This window comes from Oncorhynchus mykiss, chromosome 19 (assembly GCF_057628025.1).
Source record: "Oncorhynchus mykiss isolate SJ-2025 chromosome 19, ASM5762802v1, whole genome shotgun sequence".
Lineage (NCBI taxonomy): Eukaryota > Metazoa > Chordata > Actinopteri > Salmoniformes > Salmonidae > Oncorhynchus > Oncorhynchus mykiss.
Window position 1 is genome coordinate 54,032,824 of NC_143040.1, and position 21,293 is coordinate 54,054,116.

Consider the following 21,293-nt stretch of genomic DNA (forward strand, 5'->3'; position numbering starts at 1 on the left):
AACATTTTATCCCCAAAAAAATCTGGAGTATAGGCAAATTAAAAAGGTTAGTTATACTGTCCAAATACAAACAGAGGGGAGTGTATACTCTTTAAACAAACAGTGCTGCTACATTTATGAGTGGCCCTGATTTTAATAGGTCTGACAAAAAAGCCATACATATGACATCAGATATGCCTTTAATATGAAACATGTTCACATTCTGTCCAGTTTGATGCGTAAAATAAGCAATATTGTGTGCCTAAATGAATAGCTTTTTCTTTTACTATAATATTGGACAAGCACGCGCACTGTGCATGCACCAGCATTGTTGACAAGTAGCTGAGAGAGCTATGATTGGTCCATTGCGATGGGTGTTTCCGCATTCTGTTGTGAGCTGTCAGTGCGAGTGTAACTTGGAAAGCGCACTGTCGTGTCTCATAAGTAACTATCTTATCATCCATTCCCGGGGAACTACCCGTTAAACGGTTGAGATCCAGGATGCCCTATGTATTCGTTAGTACTCAGATCCGGCTGGTTAGTATTCTTCTTCCCGTCATAGCATACAGACTGCATCCTTGCGGTTGACGCGCACGCCGAAATGTTATAGACTAAAGACTTTGTAAAGGAAGGCTCTGCAACAATGTCGCCGATTTTGACGTGTAGCTTATTACATAGGTATCAGCTATGTCCATGTTTGCAACATTGTAACATTTGCAAACATGGAAGCGAAACAAATTCGAACTAGTGCATAGCAGCTCGCGTCTCGTTTCTTTTTCTACAGTACACCAAATTAAAAACACGTTCACTGCTCAGTCAGATAAAGTATGTAGGCCTATTTCTGTGCATAATTGGTAAATTGTTATAGAGATTGTGGATGGCATGCCATGCATATTTTCGGTGTTTGTCAATTTATTTCAAGAATGCAACGGAGTGTACAAAACATTAAAAACAGATGCTCGTTCCATGACAAACTGACCAGGCGAATCCAGGTGAAAGCTATGATCCCTTATTAATGTCACTTGTTAATTCCACTTCAATCAGTGCAGATGAAGGGGAGGAGACAGGTTAAAGAAGGATTTTTAAATCTTGAGACATGGATTGTATGTGTGTGCCATTGAGGGTGAATGGGCAAGACAAAAGATTTAAGTGCCTTTGAGCACACTGGTTTGGGTCAAGAACTGCAACGCTGCTGGGTTTTTCACACTGAACTGTTTCCTGTGTGTATCAAGAAAGGTCCTTCCTAATATTGTGTATCAATATTAGTAATGTGTTAATGTTTTGTACACTCTGCATATAGCATTTGTGCACACACCTGAATATCTGTTTTTCAGGAGACTGGGCCAACCATGGTAGGAGATGTATACTCTGACCCAGCAATAATGAACTACCTGGGAGCCAGGAAAACCACCATGCTGGGGAACAATTTGTGAGTGTTGAGTATATCTCATTGTATGTCTCCATCCTTACGGCCAAGATTATGACAAACCTCTGAGCGACGGAAGAATGGTGTAGTAGTGGTATAAGTTGAACCAGAGCAGGACATAGGCTGTTGCTCTGTAGTTTGGGAGCAGACAAGCAGAGTTGATCGAACAACAGGGAAGTGTTGTCATTGCGGATCTGCCACAAGTGCTTTTGGGAAATGAACCAAGGTGTGGAGGGAATAATCACAAACACAATCCTGGCTCATTTAGCGGAGTTCTCCTGCATGTGTTCGCACTCCTGACAGAGTTCACAGAATGAGTTTGACATTTTACATCTGAGAAAAAACTAAACTTTCTGCCCCTTGCAGCTCGGAGTACCACGTGGACGAACCTCCGCGTTTGGTGTTGGACAAGTTGGAGAAGATTGGCTTCCGCATGGTGACAATGACAGGCGTGGGACAAACGCTGGTGTGGTGCATGCACAAGGAGACTGAGTGACCTGACTGTGGATCAATGACACTGATAGTGTGTCTTGGGCCACAAGGTTGTGGTGGTAGTGTTCTGTCCAATGAGGAGCAAGAGCTAAAAACCTATATTGTAGGTATTACATAAAAAAATCAAGGATGGATTCTATACATTAATTTTGCTACTGTTCTTTGTGATGTAATGGTCCTTTGTCTTCCATTTATTTATTTTTTAGCAAGGGGTGCCGATTACCGAATTTCGAATGATCAATTCTCCAGATCGTTATTTGCCCCGTTAGCAAATGTGTGAATTTGTATAATGACACTACTTGTCCAGAATCTTTTGTACTCCCATTCAAACTCACTCCAATGTGATGGAGCAGTTACCAAATGTGTGTTCATAATCTATCATAGCAATGGGTTTACAAACTGAATCTGAATGTCAAGAGTATGATGTTGAATCAGTTCCAAAGTTTTACATTGCCTTTAGGCCAAGCAAATATTACTTTTCCTAGCATGCAAATATTCCTCTATCCTGAATCCTATTCCATTTTCTCAAATGCTCTGTAAACAGTTGTCGATTTAACAGTGAACTGCTTAATTATGGGCCATTCCCAACATTGCAGAGAGAAAGAAAATAGAAAAGTAATAAATACACAATGAGTAATGATAACTTGGCTATATACAAGAGGTACCAGTACAATGTACAGGGTTATGAGGTAATTGAGGTAGATATGTACATACAACTAAGAAATAAGTGACAGATAAAACTGTCAAAAGTTGGTGCAAAAAGGAGCTGTGTGAGAATGTTAGTTTTCATATCATTGGTAATATAATTAGATGCATGTGAAGAAATTATAATAAAGGTGATTTGATATTTGTTCCGTGGCATGTCCCAACTCTCAAGGAGGTAGAGTATACTTAAAAGGACAGGTTGGAAGTCTGATCTCCCTGTGTGCCATCTGTCAGTACAATATGGTAAGCATGACATTTGTTGGACAAATGTCTCATGCTCTCTTAAAAAAAAAGCTCTAAACAAGCCCTTGGAACTGTGCCTTCACGCCTCAGGTTGAGGGGAAATATGGCACGTCTGCAGTGGTTTTTAGTGGGCTAGTGAGACCTCAGTACATAGGGGGAAGTTAGTCGGGTCCTGTAAGTGTGACAAGTGTGCTGCAGGCATGCCTGGTGGAGACCATCTGAGCCAGCACTTCTGCTGCTACTGGGTGGTTTCATTAGTCTCTGGGCTGCCAGTGCATGTCTGAGGCTAACCCCAGATCACCAAGCCTTCGCCAGGCCTGCTGCCGTGACTTGGCCACAATTTACACCCAAATATCAAAAGGGCCCTAATTTCTACATGCGGGCGCAACTGTGGTCAGTTCCAGGTTCTGCTGGCATCTGAGGAGCTGCCAGCTTCCACACGGACAGAGGATCTGAGGAAGAGGATGCTGTGAAGATGCCGCCGGAGTCTTCTCCTGTTGATTGGATGGCTTTTGTTGGGACGCCATATCTTCCTGTTTCATTTGCATGCAGCACAATCCGCTGGCACTGGGCACGGTCAGGATGTGTTCCTGGAACTGTAATTGTATTCCCTCTTGTAATTTGGACTCAATGTTCAGCTTTTTTCTCTCGGGGTACGACAGGCCGTCCATCAAATGCATAAATAAAACCATCTGATTAGTGTATATTGCACTAGGAGAGGAGAGTGTGGGGAGAGAAGTGTAGGGACACGATGGCTCACACCACACCACAGCTGACCGTTGTGTAAGAGAGCTGTGGCAGGCTGGGAGTGCCGGGGAGATGGATCACTGGGTTGGACCAACCAGCTGGCTATGAGTCTCCAAAATAACACGATGACAGGAAGAAACTTCACACAGCCCCAGGAATAGACTACATTATACCATAGTCCCCTGAGGGACAACATACATCTATTTTGTTTTTGGATGTCCCACGGAGGGGACACTGTTACAACTGTTTGTTTCTCTGGTCAGAGTGACTGTAGCCTAGCTCAGTGTGTCAGGTCCTAAATGGAAGTGGCCCAGACATCCCAGCATTCGGCAGTGACATCAGGAGACCTCTTCCTCCATGAGCAACTCATTTAACAGCCTCTATTGGGAAACTCATCTGAAACCACAACATTCAGGCAAGAGAGGAACGGTCATGATACTGTATGAATATATCTTTCATGAATGCCAACGACTTACGGGACGTGTACAGTTGATCTTCAGTTCAGTTGTTTTCACTGGGATGACCAACTAGTCATCAGATTATCTCTTCATGATACTTTCAAGGAACAGATGTATTTATTGTAGCACAACCAGTAAACAGGATTTGACAGAGGAGACAAGGGTGAATCGCACTTAGAATAGGCATATTTTGAACGCTAACTACAATGTAAAAGTTCAGTGCAGGGTGGTACTAAAGTCTTCAGATCAAGTATCAGCCTTGAAGTTGTACAGTACCTTCGATATACAAAACTCAAAACAATCATAACCACCACTGCTGTAATAAAGGGCCTCTAGAGTATGTTCCCATTTCATCACATGGGCCCACAAACATTCCCTTGAAAACATGCCTACAGTACTACCACTCCCATCCCAGGCTGATTGACAGTTAAAAATGTAATAGCCATGATTTCCCCATCTTCTTTTCACATGGTCTGTGGTTTACACTGTTGGAAGACAACATTGCATTAAAGGGAAACGACTCAGTCTCTTTGCTGCAAAGATTGTTCATTACCCTAACTTTTTACAGTTTGAGAAAGTGATACTGACAGATGCAAATTACATGATTGCATCATTTAGATGTGGTATAGCAGTGTTGGATGGCCCATCTCTTTGGGGTCTTTTGCAATACGTTATGATAACATTCCTTGTTAGTATAAACTTCTTGTTCCCCTGTTCATCTTATCTTGGTTTGGATGAAAAAGTACACTGGTTCAGTTTACATTAGAATAGTAGCTGGTAGTAATTCAGTAAATGACAAACCAGAAACACACCCGTTCTTTAAAAAATATGTTTATTCAACAGATATTTTTTTTTTTTTTTTAAACACAAATGAGATGTGCTTTATGAAACTAAAGCATCAGGTGTATAGTAAACTGTAGTTTAGTTGTGGCTAGGAAGAGCTGGACTGGGTCTGGGGCCAGGATTCATTCAAAGATACATTGAAGCGCGGAGATGGCATTCACAGTATAGGGTGCAGATGTCAGCTCAAACGGAAAGGACCTTCAAATGTCAAGCACCGCACGCTTACAGAAAACACACCTTGGATTGAATCCCGGTCTGAGACTGGATCTGGGCTGGTACTATGCTGCATCCTCCTTGTCCTCTCTCTGCATCTCCTCTATGAGTCTCTGTCTCTCTGACGCTTGTCTCATATTCATCAGCACCACGCTCTCATAGTCCCGCTCACTGCTCAGGGCGCCCTGTAAGGGTAGACAAACAGTCAGATCAACAGGGACAGGCAGGCAGAGGACAGGTACAAAGCAGTTACAACCAGTGATCTTTACCATAGTCATTTCACCACCTTTACCTTAGTTACCAGTGTAAAACGGTCAATATGAAGAAGCAAACCATGCTAAGCCATTGCATTAATAATGGGATAACACAGTGCAAATACAAAAACAAGCTCTACATGTGACATAGGTGTGCAACAGAGCATGGACCAAATGATTACTGTCTGTCACTCGTCGTGAAAAAAAGACAGCAGCCACAGGACCAGAGAGAGGAGAGGACAGGCGAGGGGAAGGGAGGAGAGGACAGGACAGGTGAGGGGAAGGGAGGAGAGGACAGGACAGGTGAGGGGAAGGGAGGAGAGGACAGGACAGGTGAGGGGAAGGGAAGAGAGGACAGGACAGGTGAAGGGAAAGGAAGGGAGGAGAGAACCGGACAGGTGTGTGGGAGGGAGGACCGTTTCAGACATACAGTGCCAAAAAGTTTGCCCCCTCTCTGATTCTCTATTTTTGATACTGAATGTTATGATCTTCAACCGAAACCTGAGTTTACTCCCAAAAAGATGCATACTTTTTTATTAAATAAATAAAATAAGTAACATCCAATTCCCCTGTGTGAAAAAGTAATTGCCCCCTTACACTCAATAACTGGTTGTGCCACCTTTAGCTGCAATGACTGCAACCAAATGCTTCCTGTAGTTGTTGATCAGTCTCACAGACAGACAGACAGACAGACAGACAGACAGAGAGACACACAGTAAGCACTAGGCTGCACGGTAAGCACTAGGCTGCACGGTAAGCACTAGGGGCTGACACACACAAGTATGCAAAGACACGCTTACCAGTGGTGTTTGGCGGATGTGACAAATACAATTTAATTTGATGCATGTGCACACACACACAGCCAGTCAGACACACGCACCGCCCCTAATCCTCAATGGAGGGGGGGGGGGCGGAGTGTCCACAGAATAAACCTGTTTTATAGGATTAGATGGAGGAAGTCTGCTGTGCCAAGGAAGTGTCTCCCTAACAAGCCAGTGAGCAGAGAGAAGTGAGTGTGTGAATGTGAGAGAGACAGAGTGGGACACAGAAGAGAAAGGGGGAGAGAGAGAAAGTGTAGAGAATGAAGAAGGGTTAGAGTGGCTCGGTGAGGTAAACCATCTGGAAAAGATCACTGGGACTCCAGCATCCACCCGTGTGTACGAGAGAGAGGGGTAGGAAGAGAGGAGGAGAAAGAGGGATGGCGTGGGGAGGCAGGCTCCCTCTCCATGCTGTTGGATAGACAGCTGTGATTATCATTCCAGTAATGTGAGATCAAGTTCTTGTCTAAGATGTAACCATGAAATATCACGCAAGCTCACTTAAGTAAATAAACAACTGTTGCATCTTCAATTAAACAAAACAAAGGGTGTAACTGTGGGCCGGAGGGAATGCAGCCCCCCCTTCCACCCACCATACACCTTTACTCCACACAGACCTCTACTGGCCATTCTCTGAAATGCTTATATGAAAAACTAGGCTTATATGGACACTAATACTGTATGTCTCTATTTATTTCCCATGTAAGGTTAATAGAGATTATATTGGTTCACTTCCCATGTAGGAGGTGAGCTCTGAACACAAACAGGGGTCTAAGGAGAGTGACACAGTTCTCCATAGATGAGAGCCGTTTCCTTGCCTGGTGGGCTCACACTCAACGTACGCGTTTAGTCTGTGCATCCCTGACTAACTTAACACTTGGGGAGGTGTGTTTGTGTGCGTGTGTGTGTTGCTCCATAAACACACCAGCGGCTGGAGAGAGACTAGGGAAACCACATAAGATAAACAATGAGGCCCACAACAAAGAGGACCAGGCCAGCACAGAGGCAGGATGACAAACACACACACACAGCTCCATTCCATGCTCATTCGCTCAGGGCTGACTAACAGCACTGATATCACTCACGGCCCGGAGCCTCCCAACAGCATGCTACAACCTGACACCAGGCCAGCCGTAACATCAGCACCATACGCCAGGCAGGGCGGTGAGTCAGGGTGCTCCACAGCAGACGGCAGGCTATGCTGCAGGTGGCCAGGCACAGTATTTTCCCCCACAGACAGATGGGATCAGGAGATCTGCTCTACATTAGACCCACCTGTCTCTCTGTGTGTGTTTGTCTTGAGTTACACACAGTTCTCTCACTTTTGTTGAAAAGAAGTATCTGATCTGGCAAATGATCATACAAGGACTGTATTCCTTCCTTTTTATTTTACCTTTATTTAACTAGGCAAGTAATTAATTAGTTAATAACAAATTCTTATTTTCAATGACGGCCTAGGAACAGTGGGTTAACTGCCTGTTCAGGGGCAGAACGACAGATTTGTACCTCGTCAGCTTCCGGTTACTAGTCCAACGCTCTAACCACTAGGCTACCCTGCCGCCCCTTAAAGTGATAGTTCAAGATTTTGGCAATGAGGCCCTTTATCTACATCCCCAGTCAGATGGCCAATGCACAGCTAGCATGGGGGTGATAAGAGAGAAAGAGATACTTCTAGCTCTTCTTCTCCCCCTTGTAAAATCACTCTCTCCCCAGCTCATGACAGAAGTAAGTCTCCCGGGGGCTATGAGGACCTGATGATGTCATGAAGGCCTATTATGTGTCATGGACCTGAGACGGAGCTGGTCTGCACGCCTAACTGCCTGTCCAGAAACAGACTAGGAGCCATCAGCCCTCATTAACCTTAAATAGAGATTTAAAAGGAGTTATTGTGTTTGTGTACAGTACTGATAAACATAGAAGTATTTGAATGATTTAGACAAGCCTGAAAAGGACTTTAAGCCATCACCTTCTTGCAGAACAATCTGATCCACATCGCCTAGCTCCAGTTTGCTTTCCCCCTCTCACCAAGATCCACTGCAAGCAACGAGACATCCTGCTCCAAGGTGTCTGAGACAAATAGGTTTAAACGCTATCTTCTTTACAACAGCTCCTCCTATAGACTAGGGTACTTCTACCAAACCATAGTGGTTGTCCAGGTAAATTACTGCTAGGTCTACAATAATACAGACGGTACTGCCGTCTGATGAAACTAATCAAGGGGCCATTTCTCTGCAGTGTGTCCGAGTGTGTGTGTGTGTGTGTGTGTCAGTGGGTTATGGAGCCGGTGATTTATAGGAGCCAAACACTTATTTAGAGATCATTAGGGGTGTGTTTGATATGTGCGAGTGTATGCCCAGATGCTCCCGCTAACTAAAAATAACACACTGGGCAGGAGGATCGCATATGCTACAGCCAAACTAAGATTCCTCACAAGAGTAAATTCAGGGAGAAGATCAATCATTTTTTTGAGGACAGACAAAACGATCTACAGACCGACTCCTTGTAATGATGGAACAAATACTAACTCATAATACTGCAATAACAGCTATTGAAATAGGCTCCAAGTCTACTTCCTGTGTTGTTCAGTAATTTCCACAATTAGTCCTGAAAACATGGTTTATGGATGCCATTCACAGGCAAAGGCCCTTTTCCCTGAGAAGGAAAGCTAACCTATAGAAACAGGAACATACTGTATTTATGTAATGCCCTAATAACTGCTGAAATGTAGCGAATAAGGTTTAACAGCCTTGACAGGGCCAAACCACGCAATAACTACTAAAACCTACTGTAGCAGCATGTGACAACGGACTGAGTAAGCTGTGTGCAGGTGGCTAAATGAAGAGGTATTGGTGTCTAGGTGAAAGCTCTGGTCCGTGAATAGTGTAAAGTGTGAAGGAAGAGCCAGTCAGCACTGGATTCGGGGGGCTGTAGAGGGCTGGATTTGAGCCTGCTGGATAGAGGGTGCATTTGAAAACCCATAAAGGAAATAAACAAAATGAAAGAGAAATGGAAGTTGAGACGTGAACTCCCTGTGCTCTGGCATTTCCCTGTATGATGGATGTGTTGGGAGTTTCTATGACAGAGAGATGGGGAGAGGGCTGTTCAGCTATGTAATATCCAACAATACATCTTTGTAATACCAGAATGATGTCTTTCACATCAGGGCCTTCCGGGAAAAGCCCCCTGATTGCAACAGATTTGATTTTAAAACACTGGGGCCACTAAACCAGCAACAATGTAGAATTGAAACCCTCAATATCCCAAAAGAGACATGACAAAAAATTAAGTGAAAGGAAGGTTCAAGTACAAATACACATAAAACATTTCTTACTGTGTGTGCGTGCGTCTGAGTAAGCTGGTGGTTTGTGTGTGTCTGGTGTGCTGCCTGATGAGAGGTCTGTACTGCTGCTTTGAGCATGTGTTATGGTTCCTTATCTGCTTAATGTGCTGAACAAACAGCAACTGGAATGCAGCAGTCCACACACTGTTTACTTCAGAGCCCAGACATTCAAAGAACCCTAAATATCAAACCCTTCATTTAATAATTACAAATAATTCACTGCCAGGAGACACAAGCAGGTAAACATTCTCAGACTTCCCTGACCTCCCACGGAGAACGGCACACACACACATGTCTGGTCTGCTAGTCTGCAAACACGGCAATGAAGCTTTACTTCTACAAATCTCACAGTGGGGAAAAAGTCTGTGTGTATTCCAATCATAACAATACACAAGGATTTGAAATGGAACAGACTGTTTTATTAGAGGACATGATGTAATTCACGTCACGTATCTGTTAAGATTGCCTAGGTAAAATGTATGGGATGGTATAAGACCACCCCTGGAATTTGGTCCACAACTGTACATGAAGACAAGAGAACTTTGTCATGTTACACAATGAAACTTATTCAGATGCAACTAAACTGCCTATCCTGAGGGACAGAGGTCTATCCATTCAGTCAGGTGAGTTTCAGTTGGAGCTCTGCCACAAAGCTCATCACTGTCTATCTGACTCACTCATCATTGTAGAGCGACAGTTACGACACAGGCTCTCTCACTGTCTAGTGATGGATTTTACTGGTTTGCATCCATTGTTTCAATCCTGTACAGATCTTCATCACACACTATATCAGGGCCACAACCGAACTGCTGTGTATTCCATGTGAGAGGAAACATCTTAACACTGTGAAACACTGCTCTGTCTGTGGTTCACAAGACAAGAACACACAACAAAAGGCCCAAATGAATATCCACAAAAGCCTCAATTTTGCTTTATAGAGCCAGTCAAAGCAGTACCTGTAAGCACTTTTTCCTATTACAAAAACAAGCAGCATCCTAGGTTTGTGGGAGAACATAGTCGGTCCAGAAAGACCACAGTACCAACACTGCTCTGAGAAGGGAGAGATTGAGAAGAAGGCAGTCAGACACCATTCTGCTCTTATGGACAATGGTAATTTTATGGTAATCACCCCAGTCTGGACAATGTACTAAACACAAACATGAGAGTAAACACACCTCAAACCCCTGGTCTAATGGTGAGCTCTGTGTAGGGTTGCAAAATTCCTGTAACTTTCAATAAATTCCCAGGTTTTCACAAAGTCCTGGTTGGGGGATCCTAGAATGAGGAGGGAACAAGCAGAAAATCTGGAAACCTCCAACCAGGTTTCCTGGAACCCCAGGGAATTTATTGAAAGTTCCCAGAATTATGCAAGCCAAGCCCTGTGTGACCACATCACCACAGATAAAGCACGCTATCCTCTCCCTTGACGGTCTGCTTGCATGAAACCATGGCTTCCCAACAAAACAAAATAGTGGATGGGGTAGGGGTGGAGAAAAACAATACTGAATTGGGAGTTATTTAAATTTTCAGTTCCAGTCTTGGATAAATGTTATGATAAGGCAGTTAGTATATCTGCTTGAGTAATTGCATCTGTTAAAGGTCTGTTCTGGCGTTAGGGAGTTAATGGGGAAGGAAGGGTGGCAGGAATTTGTTTATTGGAGCCATTTTAAAAGATCTGATCAGTAAAGTAATCTTAGAGACCGAATTCAGTATATACAGTATGAGTCAAAAGTTTGGACGCACACTCAATCAAGGGTTTTTCAAAACTATGAAATAGCACATATGGAATCATGTAGTGTCCAATAAAGTATTAAACAAATTAAAATATATTTTATATTTGAGATTCTTCAAAGTAGCCACCCTTTGCCTTGATGACACCTTTGCACACTAATGCCATTCTCTCAACCAGCTTCATGAGGTAGTCACCGAGTGTTTTTCAATTAACAGATGTGCCTTCTTAAAAGTTAATTTGTGGAATTTCTTTCCTTCTTAATGCGTTTGAGCCTATCAGTTGTGTTGTGACAAGGTAGGGGTGGTATACAGAATATTGCCCTATTTGATAAAAGACCAAGTCCATATTATGGCAAGAACAGCTCAAATAAGCAAAGAGAAACAACAGTCCATCATTACTTTAAGACATGAAGGTCAGTCAACCCAGAAAATGTCAAGAACTTTGAAAGTTTCTTCAAGTGCAGTCGCAAAAACCATCAAGCACTATGATGAAACAGGCTCTCATGAGGACTGCCACAGGAAGACCCAGAGTTACCTCTGCTGCAGAGGATAAGTTCATTAGATTTAGCTGCACCTCAGATTGCAGCCCAAATAAATGCTTCAGAGTTCAAGTAACAGACATCTCAACATCAACTGTTCAGAGGAGACTGCAAAGAAACCACTACTAAAGGACACCAATAAGAAGAAGAGACTTACTTGGACCAACACACACTAGCAATGGACATTAGAACAGTGGAAATCTGTCCTTTGGTCCAAATTTGAGACTTTTGTTTCCAACTGCTGTGTCTTTGTGAGACGCAGAGTAGGTGAACGGATGATCTCCGCATGTGTGGTTCCCACCGTGAAGCATGGAGGAGGTGTGATGGTGTGGGGGTGCTTTGCTGGTGACACTGTCTGTGATTTATTTAGAATTCAAGGCACACTTAACCAGCATGGCTACCACAGCATTCTGCAGCAATACGCCATTCCATCTGGTTTGCGCTTAGGTGGGACTATCATTTGTTTTTCAACAGGACAGTGACCCAACACCTCAAGGCTGAGTAAGTGCTATTTAACCAAGAAGGAGAGTGATGGAGTGCTGCATCAGATGACCTGGCCTCCACAATCACCCGACCTCAACCCAATTGAGATGGTTTGGGATGAGTTGGACAGTTTTCGCTTTGTCATTATGGGTGTAATGTGTGTAGATTGCTGAGGATTTGTTTGTTTGTTTTATCCATTTTAGAATAAGGCTATAACAAAACAAAATGTGGAAAAAGTCAAGGGGTGTGAATACTTTCCGAAGCCACTGTATATAAATCCATCTATCTATACATAATTATTTTACACTACAAGCAAGACATTTACATTTGGGCCTATGGTGGCATTGACTGGAGGCTAGCAATACTGAGAAGCCAATTCATATTCTACTATGACTACAGTATTCCTACAACATTCCAATAACAAAAACAAGCATGCAGCTAGAGGCGTGAGAATTGGAACGGCAACAAGTTATCTTGTGCAACTCAGCCATTCTACACATACATATCTGTATGCTAGTCAGTGGCTTCATCCGATATCACCGCCTATTGGCCTCCACTCAGCCAGAATGGCCTACGTTGGCCCCGGGGCTTTACACAAGCTAACAGAGCACAGGAAATCAGTAGAGTAGAGACAATGCCATGGAGATTAGTGATCGGTTAACCCCATCGGAGTGTGAGTAGCCCCCCCCTCTCTCACACACACACACACGTCACTGTGGCCCTGTCTGTGTGAGGAATGTGCTGTGCTCTTTCCCGAGTTCAATTCCATCCATGTTACAAGCAGTAAATCAGTGGGGACTCCGGCAGCTCCTGTTCTGCCCTCTCCCTCAGGTAGTGGGTGCAGCCAGCGGGATTTACGCCCATGATTCAGACTCACACAGCAGGAAGGGTTACATCACCAGAGGGCAAACACTCTCTGCCGTTAGGTAGGGAGAAAAACCACAAAACCCCACCTGCTCGTCTTAACCCTCTTCTACACTCACCTGGGTTACTTACAGAGGACACTTTCTCAACCAACAAACCTGACAGGGTCTCTACTGATAAGGATTATAAGACAGGTAAGAGACAAGAGTAGCTAGGCTGTTAAATCCAGGATTTAGAGAATTTTCTGGGGAAGTGGCACCAGTTCGCTCTCTCAAGGTTGTTCACAGTGCTTCTCCCACTGCAGTTGAACAAGCCTCATCATGTCAGGAGAAACAGTGTCACAGTCTACAGGTATCAGCCCTAGCCTGGCTTCCTGATAGAGACAGACGTGTGGGTGTGGGATACAGATGCCCTGTGTACACAGCAGTACAGGTAAGAGCTAACAGATCTATCATACATGTTGTTACAAACTCTATCGATCAACCAATCAAAAGTATTAGTTTTAAGAGACTTAACCAACACCTGCTCTTGAGAACATACTTTAGGCATTTCCATTTGGACAGGTGGCCAACTCATTTGAAAAAGTCTCCATCAAACGTGTTCGGCTAAAGGCAGTTTGACGAGAAAGATTATTTAGTAACTGTAAATGGCAAAGCAGTTTTTACTTCTTTCATTTGGACTTGGAAGATAAGTGTTTCCTTAGCGTGATAATGACCGCTACAATTCTAACACGCCCTCGTCCAACTGACATGTTTGGAAAGGAATGCTGTTGTGTCCACACTCTCCCCATCTCCCGCTGCTACTAAAGTGCCAGTAAAACCTTTATGGGCCAACAAAACATGTTTGCCGTAGTGCCTTACAAATTTACAGAGTGAGTGTTTCAAGTCACGAACACAGATATTATATGGGCAAAGCTGTTAGGAGCCCGTAAAATCACAGAGACCACTGAGATTGTCCATTTGACAAGCCAGAGATGAACTGCATTCTGTGTTACTCAATAAAATGACTAAGTTACTGGAACCATACTCAACTAGATTAAAATAAGGAGCATTTTATTTTGCGCTTTGGGCCTAGAGTTTACATGAACTATAATGGACTTTATCTTTTCAGAGCCACACTTTCCTCAGTGTGTTCAGTTGTCTTAGGTAAAAGGTTTTATGCCCTTGCTTTCTAAATGGGTGGTAGCTGTTCAAGGCTCAACATTTACAGCTAACTGAGATTGAAACTGTACAGATTAACTTCTAAATGACCAAAATCGACACCAGTTTGACACCAGTTACAGTATGTGAAAGTCATATTCCAGTTAAATTCTACATACATTACCATCATAACAAATCATGCCAGGTATTGCCACACCTCTCTCAAATAAGAGTTGCGGAATGTGATCTCTTCTGGATCCAGCATGTTTAACAGGAAAGGCTGACTAACTGTCTGTGACCAGTAAACCAGCTCAACAGATCCAAAGTTAAAGAGAAATAAAACAAGATGAATTTGCATACTGTGTCTGAAAGAATCTGGGTTTTGTCTCAACATGTAGCAAATTCCACCCCATTCATAAAATAACGCTTGATTAAAAGTAAGAGTGAAGCCTGTAGTTGTAGTTGCCTGATGGCTATTCCATGCAAGAAATTGCCAAGAAACTGAAGATGTCGTACAACGCTATGTACTACTCCCTTTACAGTTAACTGGCGCTAACCAGAATAGAAGAGGAGTGGGAGGCCCTGGTGCACAACTGAGCAAGAGGACAAGTACATTAGAGTGTTTAGAGTGTCGCCTCAAGTCCTCAACTGGCAGCTTCATTAAAATAGTATCCGCAAAACACCCGTCTCAACGTCAACAGTGAAGAATGCGACTCCAGGATGCTGGCCTTCTAGGCAGAGTTCCTCTGTCCAGTGTCTGTGTTCCTTTGCCCATCTTAATCTTTTATTTTTATTGGCCAGTCTGAGATATGGCTTTTTCTTTGCAACTCTGCATCCCGGAGTCACCTCTTCACACGAAACATGTTAAAAGGTTAATAATTCATAAAGGTGGTGTTAGCTGAATGATATTATCTCATAGAACAAAAGGTATCAGATCTCCTAAGCCTGTGCTAACCTCAGACCTTATTTTGGACGTTTATCCAAAAACTCGATGAAAAAACCTCCATTAATTTCCACATAGGCTTTGACCAACGAGCCATGGCTAACTCATTTCCGTTTTTTAGAACTACAAGCTGGCGAGTTCTATAAAGGATGTTGGGTCTGCTCTAAAATGTGCATATTTGGTGCACAGATACTGAAAGTCAGAATCAGGCTAAGACATCCCTTTAGTGCATTCAGCAGACCACACCTGCATTTATGGGAATAAACTGGATTTGAAAAGTAAACATTTAAAATCAAACACTTCAAAGCACATGTTGGACTATTTCCCAGGAGCCAAATGTTGAAGAATTGTATTAATACAAAACCAAGCAGAGCAGGTGCGTTCTCTAAATAATAGCTGCTGCCTTTTCACATCAAACTTGACATAATCCAAAGGTTACATCTGTTGTTGGAAAGTAGAGGGAAACAAATAGTGCACATCCTGTATGCTGCAGAATGATGAAAGTAAACCTGGACATTTATATCAGAGATGTATGATATGTTCTTGATGGGAAACCACTTGATCTGACATGAACCTAACCTCAAAGTGAAATCATTTAAATTAATTATTTTGTTTCTTATCTTTTCCAAAACAGAGCTTTTTTCTAAGATGGTAGACTGCATTTAGGCTTAATCTCAGAAGTGAACCAAAGGACATCAACAGGACCAGGTAAGATGCCACTGAAGATGTCTCTGTGCCGTAAGCCAGCCTCGGCCCGCTGGTCTAGGACCCAGAAGCGCAGGGAGGTGCTCTCTGTCAACATGATCAGCCTCCCATTGGCCGACTTCTGCCACGTTGCCCACATCGGGAACAATGCCAGCAGTGACAGCTTCGGGGACCTGTCCTTTCTGAAGGGGGGCCACAGCCTGATACTGCACAGCTCTCAGAGCGAACATAACCTCTTCCTGGCCTGCTACCCTCCACCCAAACCCCCACGACTTAACCTGGGTGAGGCCGAGGCCCTAAAGATCCCAGAGTGGACAAGGGCCCACTTGAGCCACAGCGCCTCAGAGAGGAGGAAGGAGTACCGATCCTTGCCCATGCTGGACAGTGAGGAGGGCGAGGGGGCGATCGAGGCCAGTGTTAGCCCCAGCCACGGGGTCATGGTCAGTAGCCACAGTCCTGGCCGGGGCAGTCTGAGCTCTGGCAGGGATGGAGATTCCACTCAGACCTGCCATGAGAACACACTGCAGCTGGATGAGGTGGACAACAGCTTCTCCTTCAGCCTGGACCTGGGCCCCTCCATCCTGGACGATGTGCTGCAGGTCATGGACAGGCTCCACTATTAGAGGAACAGCCAGACAAACATGGGTCCTCAGCAAGAGACTTCACTGACATAATTATATGTGACTGGCATTAGAACACTCTAATCTGTCCTAGGATATGAACAGCTGACATTAAAAAAAACTCTTGACTTAAAGAAACAATGTCAGAACATTTGAAACACCATGGGGATATAATCTCAATCTTTGGATTAGCTGACTGTGGCTGAATTATATAAAATGCAATGGACTCAAAGAGTAATGGATGAGATGTGGACAGAACTGTAACTACAAAGAGATCCTCCTCCATTTCATGTGAGGTAATCTAACCCAGTGGTTCCCAACCTGAGGTACGTAGTGCTTTCGGAAAGTATTCAGACTCCTTGACTTTTTCCACATTTTGTTACGTTACAGCTTTATTCTAACATGGATTAAATCATTCCCCCCCTTCAATCTACACACAATACCCCATAATGAGAAAGCAAAAACAGGTTTTTAGAAAATTCTGCAAATGTAAAAATAAACCAATATCAAATTTACATAAGTATTCAGACCCTTTACTTAGTACTTTGTTGAAGCGCCTTTGGCAGTGATTACAGCTGAGTCTTCTTGGGTATGACGCTACAAGCTTGGCACACATATATTTGGGGAGTGTCTCCCATTCTTCCCTGCAGATCCTCTCAAGCTCTGTCAGGATGAATGGGAAGCGTCGTTGCACAGCTATTTCTGGTCTCTACAGAGATGTTCGATCAGAGACTTGTCCATAAGCCACTCCTGCGTTGTCTTGGCTGTGTGCTTAGGGTCATTGTCCTGTTGGAAGGTGAACCTTAGCCCCAATCAGAGGTCCTGAGCACTCTGGAGCAGGTTTTCATCAAGGATCGCTCTGTTCATATTTCCCTTGATCCTTACTAGTCTCCCAGTCCCTGCCGCTGAAAAACATCCCCACAGCATGATGCTGCCATGACCACGCTTCACTGTAGGGATGGTGCCAGGTTTCCTCCAGATGTGACGCTTGGCATTCAGGCCAAAGAGTTCAATCTTGGTTTCATTAGACCAGAGAATCTTGTTTCTCATGGTCTGAGAGTCTTTAGGTGACTTTTGGCAAATTCCAAGCGTGGTGTCATGTGCCTTTTACTGTGGCCAGCTCTGTCTTGGTGGTTCCAAACGTCTTCCATTTAAGAATGATGGAGGCCACTGTGTTCTTGGGGACCTTCAAAGCTGCAGAATTTTTGTTGTAGCCTTCCCCAGATCTGTACCTCGACACAATCCTGTCTCTGAGCTCTATGGATAATTCCTTCAACCTCATGGCTTGGTTTTTGATCTGACTTGCACTGTCAACTGTGGGACCTTATATAGACAGGTGTGTGCCTCTCCAAATCATGTCGAATCAATTGAATTATAGCACAGGTGGACTCCAGTCAAGTTGTAGAATCATCATGGATAATCAATGGAAACAGGATGCACCGGAGCTCAAATTCAAGTGTCATAGCAAAGGGCCTGAATACTTGTGAATAAGATGTGTCTTTCATTTTTAATAAATTTGCCCCCCCCCCCCCAAAAGAAATCTATAAAACTATTTTCGCTTTGTCATTATGGGGTATTGGGAGTAGATTGATGAGGACATTTTTTCTATTTGATCCATTTTAGAATAAGGGAGTAACGTAACAAAATGTGGAAAAAGTCAAGGGGTCTGAATACTTTCCGAATGCACGGTATACCCTTCGGGGTACTTGGGCTATCCACAGGGGGTACGTGGGGAAGACTCAAAGGACCATTGGCCTACTGGTAAAATGCACGAGGGGGTACTTTGTGGGTTTTCCGGTCAGATCAAAATGTGATTTGGGGTACAGTAACCAAAAAAGGTTAGGAAACACTGATCTAAACCATGGACAATAAGAGCCAGCACATGGACTTCTGTTTCAACTTATCCCTTCTCTCATTTACAGTAGATTATCATTTCAGAACGTCATGTTTGAGTTATACGCTAATTTGTTGAATTTTTTTGGATCATATCCATCTGTTGTTTCTATTATACAGCAATAGAATCCGTATGAGTGTATATTATCTAATGTGATGTTAAAGAGTTAACGTTGGAATTCTTCCCTCTGAAGGGTTAAACTGCATACGCTTTAAAGGGCAAAGTTCATGTTCTTCTAGCATTACCCGTTGCAGCATTAGATAAAATGTTACAGTCTAGTTAATAATTTAGCACCTTTTTTTTTTTATCTCAAGCTGTTCAAAGTAAAGTGGGCATTTTCAGTTGGCTGCTTTTTCACCTTAGTTTAAACCCAGTTCCTTCCTACAGAGCTCGAGAGGATTGTTCAATTTAAGAATGTTATGTTAAAGGGGAAAAAAAGAACGAGGGCTTAGTTTTCCAAGGTCCTGAAGCTGTGACGACTTGGCGTCCTTGCCATTCCGTTGTGTGGGGAGGGCAATCTCTCTTCCGCACGCATCTCAGAGGCCCCACTTGAAGGTGCACGAAGGCAGCCCCGTCTCTCTTTCCAACAACACAATGAAAACAAACACTTAGCTCTGCTTCCAATAAAGCCAGTGGTTGGAGGGCTGCAACTCAGGCCACAGGTCCGTGCCCCAAAACCCCAGCGCGGTTTTCTTAAATGTTAATCGGAGTCCCTCGCTCTGGTGAGTGGCGCGAGAGGGGAAGGTGGCGAGGGGTAATGTGATCCTTCCACGTGCTGCTGGAGCCAAGAAGGCTGGGGACCACAGCCATTCATTACCAGCAAGGCTCTTGATGAGGGTTTAAACACTACCTGCTGAACAAACAGGGCCTGATGCGCCGCCCACCACCCCCAGTCCTGGGCCCACTTACCCACCTGCAAGGGGAGCTGGGAGAAAGCCACAGCCAGCACCACAGCAGGGGGCTGTCAGGAAAGGAAAGCAGTGGGGCAAAGCTAAAAGCTGTTACATTCCAGGGATCCTTGAGGCGTTACAAAGAAATTCACTAGCCATGAGTTTCCTGCTGCTAACAAACAGTTAAACAGCGTTAGCAATAGCATGTTAATCTAATGGAGTCACTGATGTTTGTGGGTACATCTGTACTGCATATGTTTTGTGCATCTTTCAGTAAAACAAATTATGGCTTTCAGTATATTGTATGTTTTATGAGAATAATAACACATTGTGAAACACTCTTTTAGACCAGTGTGTACACTAACTTCTTTTACTCTTGTCAAATTCCAAGATCAGTGGTTCGCATCAACATTTTAGATGGCTTGTATAATACTGCTTACACACTTTGATGGACTGACATATGTTTGGTTTTCTAACAGTCATGAGGTGCCATAGAGGCCATATTAAAGCCCCGTCTGTCACATTTTACACTTACTGTTTGAAGAGAAATTACACCCTGACATTACATGAGACAGCTGGAGGTAAAGTAGTCCATGTTAGATACTTACACATGGGCACGTACGGACAGACATTCCAAGCCAAATCAACCATCTACTCATTCACAGGTTTCACTTTGAAAGTTACTGCTATTACAATGAACTGGAGCATGAGGGAAGTACTGAATGGTTATGATGCACAGTGTTGACCACACCTGCATCACAGCAAGGTTATTAAATAGATGAAGTTGGGCTTGATAAAGTCAACCTTTATTCCCCACATATCCTGAACCAGCAGAACAAGTAATCCATTCATAAGGAACGTTAACGGACAGATTTCCTGGGCCTTATCAGATTGACATCTTGGCTTTCTAGGTTAACGAGTCTTGATAGAATTTGCTCAGGACAGGAAAGGAGGACCATACATGATGGTTTCTTATTCTTGTCAAAGCCCAGAAAAGATAGCTCTTCCTTTCCCACCTTTCACCTAATCCTATGAAAGCCCACCTCGTATGCTTCATCAGCATCCATACCTTCATTGTCCAACCTGGTGCCTAAATCTACATTACCGCTTACCCAGACTCTCCTCAATGACATAACACGCCTCTGGAACAGTGGGACTAATGTCCCACTGTCCCAGACAGAGCTCAGAGACAGAACTACAGAGCACCCACACGCAGACTGTCCTTGGACCATACGACACCCCATCGTCTGCACTGGGCTCCTCCACACGAAAAGTCACATAAATTTATCCTCAACAAGCGCCCAAACTCACAAGGCTGATGTGAGAAGAGTAATTGGAAGACAAATTATCTTGGCACAGTGCCAACTGGCAAAACATTTTAAACTGTGAGGTACCCCATCATATCTGGGACCACTTTTCCCTCAAATTCCAAACTCACCATCATACAGAATACCACGAAAGCCATCTTACAAAAGACGAGGTTTTTATAAAAATAAAAATAAATCTGACATTTTTGGGGGGTGGAAATATTGTTTTGACAAGCGAGACATTCCGTTTCTGAAACTGATATTGTTTATGGAACTCTACATCGTGTCAGAACACATTACAGAGCCACCGGTTCACACATTTCTCCCCCATTTAAAAACACATTTAGGGCCAAGGTAGCTCACAATAGTACTGCTTCGCATGATATCCATGATACACTTGGGCATCGTAAAACCTTGAGGAGAAGAAGACAAAACCATCAAAAGATCTCAAAAGTTTAACATCCGCTGATTAAAACTAGCAAGCTATTTGATCAAGTTCATATGCAATGTGTTACAGTAGATCGAAGAGGAGCACAAAAGTCTGAGGAGATTCAATTCAACTTCAGTCCACAGAGGAAAAACACTGAGTCAGCAATGTAAAAACAGTCTCCCATGGCCTTTTGCTCCTTCTAACTGTCCCATGAAGAAAAATGCAGTGGT

At 43.6% G+C, this 21,293-nt stretch overlaps 3 protein-coding genes across 3 annotated transcripts in view; 2 read left to right on the forward strand and 1 right to left on the reverse strand.

Moving 5' to 3' along the window:
- The first annotated feature begins 338 nt into the window (after positions 1-338).
- On the forward strand, positions 339-2,747 carry LOC110497964 (GTP cyclohydrolase 1 feedback regulatory protein). The gene is made up of 3 exons (XM_021574454.3): positions 339-516; positions 1,314-1,408; positions 1,772-2,747. The coding sequence occupies exons 1-3, from the start codon at positions 481-483 to the stop codon at positions 1,899-1,901; spliced, it is 261 nt and encodes an 86-aa protein (XP_021430129.1). The 5' UTR covers positions 339-480; the 3' UTR covers positions 1,902-2,747.
- A 2,118-nt stretch (positions 2,748-4,865) lies between these two features.
- Positions 4,866-21,293, reverse strand: part of dnajc17 (DnaJ heat shock protein family (Hsp40) member C17) — a 59,160-nt gene continuing 42,732 nt past the window's right edge. Inside the window, exon 11 of the mRNA XM_021574450.3 lies at positions 4,866-5,291. Within this exon, the coding sequence (XP_021430125.2) occupies positions 5,172-5,291 (120 nt within the window). The 3' untranslated portion in view covers positions 4,866-5,171. The remainder of the gene's footprint in view (positions 5,292-21,293) is intronic.
- LOC110497963 (cdc42 effector protein 3) lies at positions 13,027-19,667 on the forward strand. The gene is made up of 3 exons (XM_021574453.3): positions 13,027-13,329; positions 13,440-13,567; positions 15,852-19,667. The coding sequence occupies exon 3, from the start codon at positions 15,931-15,933 to the stop codon at positions 16,543-16,545; it is 615 nt and encodes a 204-aa protein (XP_021430128.2). The 5' UTR covers positions 13,027-13,329; positions 13,440-13,567; positions 15,852-15,930; the 3' UTR covers positions 16,546-19,667.